Genomic DNA, 13470 nt, shown 5'->3' with positions numbered 1-13470 from the left:
AAAAGTGACCAAAACATCAGCCAGGAAGCATAGGAACTGAGAAGTGGTCTGTGGTCTCCACCTGCAGAACCACTCCTTTATTGGGGGTGTCTTGCTTATTGCCTATAATTTCCACCTGTTGTCTATTCCATTTGCACAACAACATGTGAAATTTATTGTCAATCAGTGTTGCTTCCTAAGTGGACAGTTTGATTTCACAGAAGTGTGATTGACTTGGAGTTACATTGTGTTGTTTAAGTGTTCCCTTTATTTTTTTGAGCAGTATATTTTATATTTGAGATTCTTCAAATAGCCAACCTTTGCCTTGATGACAGCTTTGCAGACTCTTGGTATTCTCTCAACCAGCTTCACCTGGAATGCTTTTCAACAGTCTTGAAGAAGTTCCCACATATGCTGAGCACTTGTTGGCTGCTTTTCCTTCACTGCGGTCTGACTCATCCCAAACCATCTCAATTTGGTTGAGGTCAGGGGATTGTTGTGGCCAGGTCATCTGATGCAGCACTCCACCACTCTCCTTTTTGGTAAAATAGCCCTTACACAGCCTGTTGGTGTGTTGGGTCATTGTCCTGTTGAAAAACAAATGATAGTCCCACTAAGCCCAAACCAGATGGGATGGTGTATCGCTGCAGAATGCTGTGGTAGCCATGCTGGTTAAGTGTGCCTTGAATTCTAAATGAATCACAGACAGTGTCACCAGCAAAGCACCCCCACACCATAACACCTCCTCCTCCATGCTTTACGGTGGGAAATACACATGTGGAGATCATCCGTTCACCCACATCGCGTCTCACAAAGACACGGCGGTTGGAAACAAAACTCTCAAATTTGGACTCCAGACCAAAGGACAGATTTCCACCGGTCAAATGTCCATTGCTTGTGTTTCTTGGCCCAAGCAAGTCTCTTCTTCTTATTGGTGTCCTTTAGTAGTGGTTTCTTTGCAGCAATTCAACCATGAAGGCCTGACACACACAGTCTCCTCTGAACAGTTGATGTTGAGATGTGAAGCATTTATTTCTGTGAAGCAATTATGTGGGCTGCAATTTCTAAGGCTGGTAACTCTAATGAACTTATCCTCTGCAGCAGAGGTAACTCTGGGTGTTCCATTCCTGTGGCGGTCCTCATGAGAGCCTGTTTCATCATAGCTCTTGATGGATTTTGCGACTGCACTTGAAGAAACTTGAAATGTTCCGAATTGACTGACCTTCATGTCTTAAAGTAATGATGGACTGTCATTTGTCTTTGCTTTTTAGAGTTGTTCTTGCCATAATATGGACTTGGTCTTTTACCAAATAGGGCTATCGTCAGTATACCCCCATACTTTGTCACAACACAACTGATTGTCTCAAACGCATTAAGAAGGAAAGAAATTCCACAAATTAACTTTTAAGAAGGCACACCAGTTAATTGAAATGCATTCCAGGTGACTTCCTCATGAAGCTGGTTGAGAGAATGCCAAGCGTGTGCAAAGTTGTCAAGGCAAAGGTTAGCTATTTGAATAATCTCAAATATAAAATATATTTAGATTTGGTTAGTACATGATTCCATATCTGTTATTTCATAGTTTTGATGTCTTTACTATTCTTCTACAATGTAGAAAATAGTAAAAATAAAGAAAAATGAATAGGTAATCTAATACTTTTGACCGGTAGTGTATATATAGAGGGAGGGAGAGAGTAGATAGATAGATAGTAGAATATGTAGAGGGAGAGTGAAAGAATATTTAGAGAGAAAGAGTAGATAGAGAGAGAAAGAAAGAATTGATATAGAGAGATAAGGCTCAGCTTGCTGCAGTAACTGTGTATCACGGATTCCCTCTAGCTCTCCCTACTGGAAAACATGCATGTGGCTATGGCTGTATCTGAGCTGATGCAAAAGGCTGTGTTGAACAGATGTTTGTGTGTTTGTGTCTGTGTGTATGGCTGACACACCATACCCTGATGTTGGATAGACAGACGGGTTGTCAGAAGCCCAATGATGAGGAGGATGACCCAGAGAAAGATGTGTTGTTCAGAGACAACAGGACCTGTCGCTTCACTGGAGAGAGATGAGGAGGGGAGGAGAGGAGGGCTATGACAACAGGAGCTGTGCGTTGTGAAGGACAAGCAATAAGGTGTGAAACAATAGGAACAATGTTCAGGATGCTGGTCTTTTGTCAGATTGGAAAAGCAGTGAGAGACCAGGCTTTAAGTCTTGGCAAAACACACATGCACGTAAAGACGCACAAACACACACATTCACATACACACACACACCAGGGTATCAGAGAAGCTGGACCTGTGGAGTGAATAGTGTGAGTGTTGAATCCTCCAGCCCCTTTCTGCTCATCCATTACTAATACAATGAAAGGCTCCACTAACCCCACAGACAAAGACCAGGCGTCTCATCTGGAAAGTGATTTGCGCTGGCAAATAAATTCCAGAGGCGTATGTTGTTGTGAGTGTCACCCAACATAATACTCACAGCAGTGTGCGGTGCTGCTCTCCCTCCCTGACTCACTCCCCCTAGGCTAAGTTGACTGTGATTTGCCTGAGTAGATTAGGTGGCTTTAGGTGGCGTCAGATTGCATTTTGATGGGATACAGTGTTGAATGGTGTTCAGGGAGATAAAGATGTCGCTCCGCCGAGGTGAGATGGTCTGAGAGCGGAGGAGAGAGGGGGGAGGGAGAGAAAGGGGGAGGGAGAGAGGAAAGGACCGAGAAAGACAGGGATGGTGGGGTAGAGAGCTGATTAGAGAGAGAGAGAGATGGAGAGAGAGAGACTAAGAGAGGAAGAGGAGCGGACAAGCTTTTTGTAATCCATAACGCTCATATGGTCCAGGCAGCTGGCTGGATTAGCCTGAAAAGCATGTCATATTGGCGCTGACAACAGTCTCTTTCACAACAGTCTCTTTGACTTGGCTGAAGCCAAGCTGACGCTCTCCAGCCACCATGTCTATAGCAGCGTCCCAAATAGCACCATCCCAGCTAACAATTCTACAGAGAGAACGTTTTTGTAATGTTACACATAATGTTCCCCTAATGTTTGAGTGTCCAGTTTCCTGTTAGTTAGGGGAACATTCTAATTTAGAAAAAAACATCTGAGAACCTTTTTAGCATGTTTTGGTGTTAAAGTTAGGAGAAGATTACCTTAATGTCAAACAGAACTTATCTAGAATATAAGAATATCAGAATATACAACATTAATGTTCTAGGTGCGTTTTATGGGATGTTGCAAGAACATTCCTGTGTCCAGTTTTTTTTTAGGGTTAGGAGAATATTCCATCAACGTCCTACCAAACATACACAGAATGTGGTTACAATGTTCTCAGAATATAAGAAATTAATGTTCTAGACAAGTTTCATGAGAATGTTGCAATAACATTCCTATGTCCTGTTTAAGGGTTAGGAGAATATTCCATCAATGTCCCACCAAACATACACAGGAAATGGTTGCCATGTTCTCAGAATATAAGATATGAATGTTGTAGACACATTTCATTTGACGACATAGGGACAGGGTTGGGTAGGTACTTTCTAAACTTAATCTTTTACAGTTACTAGTTACCTGTCCACATTTTATCAGTAACATAACTTTTGTATTATCCATATGCAGTAATGTAATCTAATCTGATTACTTTCAGTTACTTTTAGATTACTGTCCCTTTAAGAGGCGTTAGGAATATTACCAATTGAACAACATCCATTGCAGGATAAATCAATGTTAGAGTTTACATAGTTGGCCATAAATGGATGTTGCATTTTACTTTAAGGTTTGGTTATATAGGCTTCTTCTAACCCATTGCTTTCTACTACAGATAATAATATGATTAGGCTATATATTTCCAGTTATTTCAATTAATTTAATAATCATTGATCTTCAAGAAGAGGACTTGGAAATATGAAAATATAGATTAGTCAAATTGTATTACCTTAGCATAACCCAAAAACGAAGTACTTATTTAGCCTACCCTGTTTTTTATGATTTTGTTGTCATGGAGGACTGATTGGGCTCATTGCTTCAAGTTGGAAAAAGAATGCTGCTCTCATGGAATGGCATGCTTTGAGCACTACTGAGAAGTGTTATTAGCATGTGCGAAAATGAATGCCATATGCTGCATTTGCTGTAGGCCTATTGTTTACGTTTTTGTTGGTGACACTTTGATATCGCGATAATTTGCAGCTCTTTAAGTGTGAGAGTTTGAGCATGTGTCCGTTAGGGGAAGAAAAATCTATCAGCACGAAGACAGTTTGGAGCACAATACCATGGAGGAGTTTAGAAGAGAGGTACTCCCTCAAACTTGTATTTCATAGACTGGGATTCAAACTATGCAGCTTTTGCAAGAGCGCATTTTTCTCAGGTTGACGTTTATTGTCATGAGTCTTGCCCTGGAGGCAGAACTGAGCGGTTTCCGCTAGATGGGCCAGCTGCAAAGTCAAGATTGGCTATTTCTTAAAAATTCATGAAAACAAACATTTGCTTTTTGGTCTTAAGGTTAATGTTAGGCATTAGAGTTAACAGTTTGGTTAAGGTTAGGGTTAGCTTCAAAATGACTTTGTGGCTGTGCCAGCTAGTGACCACTCTGCAGAGCTGCCTCCAGAACATGAGTTGTCTCAATAAATGCAAGCTTGCACATTTTCACTGACTGTTCACTGGTCGCAAAAACAATGATGAATAGGCAGCTTAAACTTCTTCAAATAATTTGACATTTTTGTCATTTAGAAGACACTCTTATCCAGAGAAACGTACAATTAGTGCATTCATCTTAAGATAGCTAGGTGGGACAACCACATATCAAAGGCAAGTGTTGGTTCTGGAACGTTTGTATTTATGGATTATTTAAGATACTCTTTGAAGAGGTAGGGTTTCAGGTGCCAGGACAGAGAAGCGTTTGGACTGGGCTGAGCGGGAGCTGAGAGACCAGGGGGCCAAGAGACCAGAGGTGGTTTGAGCATAGCCTGAAGGTAGGGAAGGGCAGTACCTCTTGCTGCTCTGTAGGCAAGCGCCATGGTCTTGTTGTGGATGTGAGCTTCGACTGGAAGCCAGTGTATTGTACGGAGGAGTGGGGTGAGATGGGATAAGCGGGGAGCCCAGCCATCAGCAAATTGCAGTAGTCCAGATGGGAGATGACAAGTGCCTGGATTAGGACCTGTGCTACTTCCTGTGTGAGGTGAGGTCGTACTCTACGGATGTTGTAGAGCATAAACCTGCAGGAGCGAGTCAGTGATTTTATGTTTGCAGAGAAAGACAGGGAGTTCTTCCAGGGTCACGCCAAGGTTCTTTGCACTCTGGGAGGGCAACACTGTGGAGTTGTCAACCCTGATGGAGAGACCTTTGAGTGGGCAGGCCTTTCCCGGGAGGAAGAGCAGCTCCTTCTTGTCGAGGTTGAGATTGATGTGGTGGGCCAACATCCAAGCTTAGATGTCTGCCAGGCACGGAGAGATGCATGTCGCCACCTGGGTGTCAGAAGGGAGGAAGGAAGTAGTTGAATGGAATTATAGACGTGACCATGTGAGGATATGACGGAGCTGAGTGACTTTCTCTATAGAAGGAAGAGGAGAGGGCCTAGAACCGAGTCCTGGGGGACACAAGTAGTGACAGTACGTGGTGCAGACACAGATCCTCTCCACGTCAACTGGTAGGAGCGGATGCAATCCAAGAGTGTGCAGAGCCTGAGACGCCCAGCCCTGAGAGGGTGGAGAAGAGGATATGATGGTTCACTGAGTCGAAGGCAACAGATAGATCTAGGAGGATGAGGAAATAGGAGGGAGAGTTAGTTTGGCAGTGCGGAGAGCCTCCGTGACACAGAGAAGAGCAGTCTCGGTTGAGTGACCCGTCTTGAAGCCTCTAGTTAGGGTCAAGAAGATATTTCTGAGAGAGATAACGAGAGTTGATCAGAGACAGCACGCTCAAGTGTTTTGGAAAGAAAAGAAAGAAGCGATACAAGTCTATAGTTTCTGACATCAGATGAGTCGGGTGTTGGTTTTCTTGAGAAGGGGAGCGACTCTACCCATTCTGAAGTCAGAGGGGACACAACCAGTGGTCAAGGATGAGTTGATGAGGGAAGTGAAGAATGGGAAAAGGTCAGGGTCGAGTGGGCAGGTTGTCGAGCGGCCAGACCTCACTAGTCGCTGGATTTCATCTGGAGAGGGGAGAAAGAGGTCAAGGCATAGGGTAGTTCTGTGTGAGTGGGACCAGTGGTCTCAATAGGCTGAGTGAATGAGAAGCGAATGTCGTCAACTTTCTTTTCAAAGTGGTTGACACAGTCGTCCGCAGAGAGGAGGGGTGGGGTGGAGGATTAAGGAGGGAGGAGAAGGTGGAAAAAGATTTCCTAGGGTTAGAGGCAGAAGTGGAAAAGGGTTTCCTAGGGTTAGAGTCAGAAGGTGGAAAAGACTTTCCTAGGGTTAGAGGCAGAAGGTGGAAAAGAGTTTCCTAGGGTTGGAGGCAGAAGCTTGACACTTACAGTGATAATAAGTGGCTACAGATGAAGAGAAGGCAGAAAGTAGGGAGTGAAAGGATGATAGGTCCTCCGAAAGTTTAGTTTTCCTCCATTTTCGCTCAGCTGCAAGCAGCTCTCGATGAGTCGCTCAGCCAACGAGCAGGAGGGGAGGGTCGAGCCGGACGGGAACAAACCGGACAGTGTGAGTCATAGGATGCGGAAAGGAAGGAGAGTAGGGTCGAAAAGGCAGAGACAGGAGGGAGAAGGATTTAGCAGAAGGGAGAGATGATAGGATATAAGAGGAGTAGTGGGAGGGAGAGCGAAGATTGTGACTGCGCATGACCATCTGGGTAGGGGTTGAGTGACTAGGGTAGGAGGAAAGGAAGACAGAAAATTAAACAAAGTAGTGATCAGAGACCTGGAGGGGGGTTGCAGAGAGATTAGTAGGGGAACAGCCTCTAGTAAAGATGAGGTAAAGCATATTGCCTGCCTTGTGAGTTGTAGGGAATTGGGAAATGGTGATGAGGGTAAAGAGAGAGTTGGAAAGAAATGAATGAAAGACAGACATCGGGAGGTTGAAGTTGTCAAGTACGAAGAGTGGTGAGCCATCGTCAGGAAATTAGCTAATCAGGGTGTGGAGCTCATTGAGGAACTTTCCAAGGGCACCTGATAGGCGATAGATGACAACAATGTTAAGCTTGAGTGGAGAAGTGACAGTGACAGCATGGAATTCGACCATTATTGGGTTAAAACACACATCTTAATTTGTCCACAACAACCACAATTCATAAGGCGCAAATAGCTGTACTGAACAAAAATATAAACGCAACCTCTAAATTGTTGGTCCCATGTTTCATGAGCTGAAATAAAATATCCCAGAATTTTTCCATACGCACAAAACATATTTATCTTTTGTGCACAAAAGAGTGAACATTTCTCCTTTGCGAAGATAAACCATCCACCTGACAGGTGTGGCATATCAAGAAGCTGATTAAACAGCATGGTCATTACACAGGTGCACCTTGTGCTTGGGGCAATAAAAGGCCACTCTAAAATGTGCAGTTTTGCCACACAACACAATGCCACAGATGTCTCAAGTTTTGAGGGTGTGTGCAATTGGCATGTTGACTGCAGGAATGTCCACCAGAACTGTTGCCAGATAATTTAATGTTAATTTCTCTACCATAACCGCAACGTTGTTTTAGAGAATTTGGCAGTACATCCAACCGGCCTCACAACCGCAGACCACGTGTAACCATACCAACCCAGGACCTCCACGTCCGGCTTCTTCACCTGTGGGATCATCTGAGACCAGCCACCCGGACAGCTGATGAAACTAAGGAGTATTTCTGTCTGTAATAACACCCTTTTGTGGGGGAAAACTCATTCTGATTGGCTGGGCCTGGCTCCAAAGTGGGTGGGCCTATGCTGTCCCAGGTCCACCCATGGCTGCACCCCTGCCCAGTCATGTAAAATCATTAAATTAGGGCCTAATGAATTTAATTAAATTGACTGATTTCCTTATATGAACTGTAACTCGGTAAAATTGTTGAAATTGCTGCATGTTGCATTTATATTTTTGTTCAGTACAAATGAAAGGAAAGGTGAAAGGGATAAGTACCTAAGAGAGCAGCAGTGTGATATCCATATCGCCCGTAGGCTACACCACTGCTGTCGTTCTTACCTCCAAGCCTTTATTGAAGTTGGATAATCTTTGGATTCCAACAGCATTTGCACCATTGGAAGACAGCTTGGACTGTAGCCTAAAAAAGCCTATTCTTGCTCTTTTGCCGCAATAAGCTTTGGTGTCATCATATTGGTCTCTAATTTGTAGTCAGACTCGCTCAGGTGGAACAAACTTAAACTTTCGCCTTTTTTCAGTGCTGATTTGAATGTTTTTGAGAAAGCAGAAAGGTGACAAATAATTTTTAATTTAAAAAGTGTATGTAATCTGATTACAATATTTCTGATGGTAACGTAACGGATTCAAGTTAGTTTTTTTGTAATCAGTTACATCTAACGGATTGCATGTAACCCTTTGCTCCCCAACCCTGTATAGGGAATAGGGTGCAATTTGGGACACGGCCCATAGCAACAACTCATTACAGAGTCACAGGAACAGCCTTCCAAACCAAATATACGCCAAACATGAGCTGATTTGGCTGTTACAATTGATTTGCCATGCAATGTTGTGGTGAAAGTATGGGGGTGGTATTGAAGGGATAGGGGGTAGTGGGTTAGCTATGGTTTGTTGTGGAAATGAGCAGGAGGAAGATACTACAGTACAAGAGGACAGAAGTATTTGGTGGATGTTACCAGTGGAGACTTGATGGAAAGACAGAGGTCTCAGAAACCATAAATACAGTCATAGAAACATATAGGAACATGCAGGCTGTGTTAACGTGCACAACTTGAGATATGAAGTTCTCTCTTGAACTTCTGCTATTTACAGATGCCTGCACACGTTAAAGGGCATCAGTCAGCCACACATGGAAGACAGCAACACAACCATATCCATGAATTACCCCATACTGTCATTAAGAAGTCTGACTAAAAGAAAAAACAAGAAGTGTCTTCTTTTCCCAGCATGTCAAAGCCCTAGAAAGCTCCGCTCTTCATGAATCTTCTAATGTTACACCCCTTATTTATTTACCTGTCTCTCCCACCTCCTGAATGAATTAAAGCCTCCAGTCCAATCCCACTGACAGATGGAGCAGTTTATCACATTAGATTTAACCTCATTTAGCAGGCAGGCTTTTCTTCCCATTGATCAGACACAGACATTGTCTACACTTATTTAGATCCAGAGACTGGAAGTCCCGCGCTATGGTAGGCCACGGGGAGAGTGAGCGATAGAGTGAGAGATGGAGAGGGGAGACTGGAACATCCCGTGCAATGCTAGGCCACAGGGAGAGAGGCAGAGAGACAGAGAGAGCGATAGAGAGTGAGGGATGGAGAGGTGGGGAGTGACATACAGAGCGAGAGACATACAGTGAGGGAAAGATTGCGACTGCACCCTGTAGTAGCCTTAACAGTCTGTATTAATGTAATACCCTGGGAAGATAAATGACAAGATATTCACTTCCCTCCATATTTCAAAAGACAGTTGGTGCAATACAGGCCTTTCTGATTCCCTATCCTCACTCTTATTTTCCCTCTTGCTTGTAGTCTTCTTATCACTTACGGTGAACTAATCTCATTTTTCCAAGATGGCGTAGCTGTCAGACGTCTGTTTTTGTTTTGTCCCGTCCCGTGTATGTATTGTTTTCTTCGTATATATTTCGCATAGATTTTTTATATTTTTAATCTCAATTTCCATCTACGGACTGAACATACTCTTCTGCAACCCGACTCACCCAATGTGGTATGGATCTGCTATTTTTTTATACTTTAGAACAGGAACCCCCATCAGTAGCTAGCCAGCTAACTAGCGACTAGCTAGTAGTCAGTTAGCCACTGCTAGTGGTCATCACCGTTAACTCGGACATCAGCCAGCCTCAGCCTGGTCAACTCCTGCCAGCCTGCACAGCACGATATCTACCCAGAGCATATCGGACTGCTTTACTCTACCACATCTCCGGATTTCTAACGCAAGCTCTGAACCTTTACACCGGATCATCGCAGCTAGCTAGCTGCTATCCGAGTGGCTACTCCTGGCTAACGTCTCTGTCCCAAAGCGAGCACCAGTTAGCCTGGAGCTAGCCTCAAGCTAGGCCCATCTCCCGGCTAGCCGAAAAGATTCCATCAGCCAATTCCTGGGCTGCAATACCTCTTTTGCCAATTGGCCTGGACCCCTTTACTGCCGACACGGTGCCCCGCCGATCCACGCCGACGTAACCGTCTGAGGGGGTTTCTACAGGCTCTTCCATTGCGACGTCCCCTGCAGGCCCATCTGCTAGCCTGCCAGCCCCGGCCTGCTAGCTGTTTGAATCGCCGTGTCTCCAGCTCGCCTAGCTACTCACTGGACCCTATGATCACTCTAGATGGCATGTGTGATCACTCTATGATCAGGCTACACATGCCTCTCCCTAATGTCAATATGCCTTATCTACTGCTGTTTTGGTTAGTGATTATTGTCTTATTTCACTGTAGAGCCTCCAGCCCTGCTCATTATGCCATAGCTAGCCCTTTTGTTCCACCCCCCACACATGCGGTGACCTCACCTGGCTTAAATGATGCCTCTAGAGACCAAACCTCTCTCATCGTCACTCAATGCCTAGGTATACCTCCACTGTACTCACATCCTACCATACCCTTGTCTGTACATTATGCATTGAATCTATTATTCCGCGCCCAGAAACCTGCTCCTTTTACTCTCTGTTCCGAACGCACTAGATAACCAGTTCTTATAGCCTTTAGCCATACCCTTATTCTACTCCTCCTCTGTTCCTCTGGTGATGTAGAGGTTAAGCCAGGCCCTGCAGCCCCCAGCATCACTCCCATTCCTCAGGCACTGTCATTTGTTGACTTCTGTAACTGTAAAAGCCTTGGTTTTATGCATGTTAACATTAGAAGCCTCCTCCCTAAGTTTGTTTTGTTCACTGCTTTAGCACACTCCGCCAACCCGGATGTCCTAGCCGTGTCTGAATCCTGGCTTAGGAAGGCCACCAAAAATCCTGAAATTTCCATCCCTAACTATACAATTTTCGGAACAAGATAGAACTGCCAAAGGGGGCGGAGTTGCAATCTACTGCCGAGTTAGCCTGCAGAGTTCTGTCATACTATCCAGGTCTGTGCCCAAACAATTTGAGCATCTACTTTTTAAAAATCCACCTTTCCAGAAACAAGTCTCTCACCGTTGTCGCTTGTTATAGACCCCCTTCAGCCCCCAGCAGTGCCCTGGACACCATATGTGAAATGATCGCCCCCCCCCCCCCATCTATCTTCAGAGTTCGTACTGTTAGGTGACCTAAACTGGGACATGCTTAACACCCCGACCATCCTACAATCTAAACTAGATGCCCTCAATCTCACACAAATTATCAAGGAACCTACCAGGTACAACCCTGAAACCAACTTGCCCTCTAAATACACCTCTGCTGTCTTCACTGCCTCATTGCCTGTGTGCGTAATGGGTCAGCGGTCAAACGACCACCCCTCATCACTGTCAAACGCTCCCTAAAACACTTCAGCGAGCAGGCCTTTCTAATCGACTTGGCCTGGGTATCCTGGAAGGATATTGACCTCATCTCATCAGTAGAAGATGCCTGGTTGCTCTGAACTGGATGTAGTCTATCACAGTGCCATCCGTTTTGTCACCAAAGCCCCATATACTATCCACCACTGCGACCTGTATGCTCTCGTTGGCTGGGCTTCACTACATATTCGTCGCTAAACCCACTGGCTCCAGGTCATCTATAAGTCTTTGCTAGGTAAAGCCCCACCTTATCTCAGCTCACTGGTCATCATAGCAACACCCACCCGTAGCAGGTATATTCCACTGGTCATCCCCAAAGCCAACACTTACTTTGACCGCCTTTCCTTCCAGTTCTCTGCTGCCAATGACTGGAACGAATTGCAAAAATCTCTGAAGCTGGAGTCTTATATCTCCCTCTCTAACTTTAAGCATCAGCTGTCAGAGCAGCTTACCGATCACTGTACCTGTACACAGCCAATCTGTAAATAGCACATCCAACTACCTCATCCCCATATTATTACTTACCCTCTTGCTCTTTTGCACCCCAGTTTCTCTACTTGCACATCATCATCTACACATCTACAACTCCAGTGTTAATGCTAAATTTTAATTATTTTGCCTCTATGGCCTATTTATTGCCTTACCTCCCTACTCTCCTACATTTGTACACAATGTACATAGATTTCTATATGGTGTTATTGACTGTACATTTGTTTATGTGTATCTCTGTGTTGTTGTTTTTGTCGCACTGCTTTGCTTTATCTCGGCCAGGTCGCAGTTGTAAATGAGAACTTGTTCTCAACTGGCCTACCTGGTTAAATAAAGGTGAAATAAAAAAATACAAATACCGGTACGCGTTAGCCAAGTCCATCAACAAAAACAATTGGACCCGTCCCTAGCTAGCCCCTACACATCCGCAGGTATACATGTATGTAAATGGTGATTTCTGCCACTGTTTCTGTATTTATGTTTCTGTCTACAGGAAACGCCATCCGGCCCATCGCCCTGCGTGCTGTATCCGCCATCGCCAAAACCCTGCCTGGCTTTCCCATCCTGGCCACTGGGGGCATCGACTCAGCAGAGTCTGGTCTGCAGTTCCTTCATGCTGGAGCTTCTGTCCTGCAGGTAACGGCTCTGCAACCATCTACCTCTCTCTCTACCTCTCTTTCTGTCTCTTCACTTCTCCCTCACCGCTCTCTGTTTCTCTCTCGTCTCTACCTCTGCAGGTAACAGCACTGCAACCATCTCGCTCTCTCTCTCTCTACCCCTCTCTCTCTCTCTCTTTCTCTCTCTACCCCTCTTTCTCGTTCTCTCTCTCTCTCTACCCCTCTTTCTCGCTCTCTCTTTCTCTCTTTACCCCTATCTTTCTCTATCTCTCTCTATCTCACTCTCTCTACCCCTCTCTTTCGCTCTCTCTCTACCCCTCTCTATCTCTCGCGCTCTCTCTCTATCTCTCTCTCTTATCTCTCTCCCTCTCCAGCTCTCTCCCTGTTCAGTGCTTCTATGCTGCTAATACAGAGATCGCACTGCCATCTGGCCTCCACCATCTCACCATATACCATTTATACTAGGGGCGGCAGGTAGCCTAGCGGTTAGAAAGGTCACTGGTTGGAATACCTAAGCCGACAAGGTGAAAAATCTTTTGATGTGACCTTGATCAAAGTACTGGTCCCTAATTTGCTCCAGGTGTGTTGTATTACTATGACTGACCCTGTAAAACAACACATTTCACTGAACCTACAGTTGAAGTCGGAAGTTTACATACACCTTAGCCAAATACATTTAAACTCAGTTTTTCTCAATTCCTGACATTTAATCCTAGTAAAAATTCCCTGTCTTAGGTCAGTTAGGATCACCACTTTATTTTAAGAATGTGAAATGTCAGAATAATAGTAGAGAGAATTATTTATTTAAGCTTA

General features: G+C 44.6%; 1 protein-coding gene across 4 annotated transcripts in view; it reads left to right on the top strand.

Moving 5' to 3' along the window:
• Nucleotides 1–13470, top strand: part of LOC106578501 (dihydropyrimidine dehydrogenase [NADP(+)]) — a 211170-nt gene that overhangs the window by 165538 nt on the left and 32162 nt on the right. For all 4 annotated transcript variants that reach the window (XR_014381606.1, XM_045702118.2, XM_082965642.1 and 1 more), the window contains one exon: nucleotides 12534–12676. Coding sequence is in view for 3 of the 4 variants with exons in the window: in XM_045702118.2 (XP_045558074.1) it covers nucleotides 12534–12676 (143 nt within the window). In the remaining variant the exon portion in view is untranslated. The remainder of the gene's footprint in view (nucleotides 1–12533; nucleotides 12677–13470) is intronic.

This window comes from Salmo salar, chromosome 19 (genome assembly GCF_965601325.2).
Source record: "Salmo salar chromosome 19, fSalSal1, whole genome shotgun sequence".
Classification (NCBI taxonomy): domain Eukaryota; kingdom Metazoa; phylum Chordata; class Actinopteri; order Salmoniformes; family Salmonidae; genus Salmo; species Salmo salar.
The sequence above is the reverse complement of the archived record's forward strand: the minus strand, read 5'-3'. Positions and strand labels throughout refer to the sequence as shown.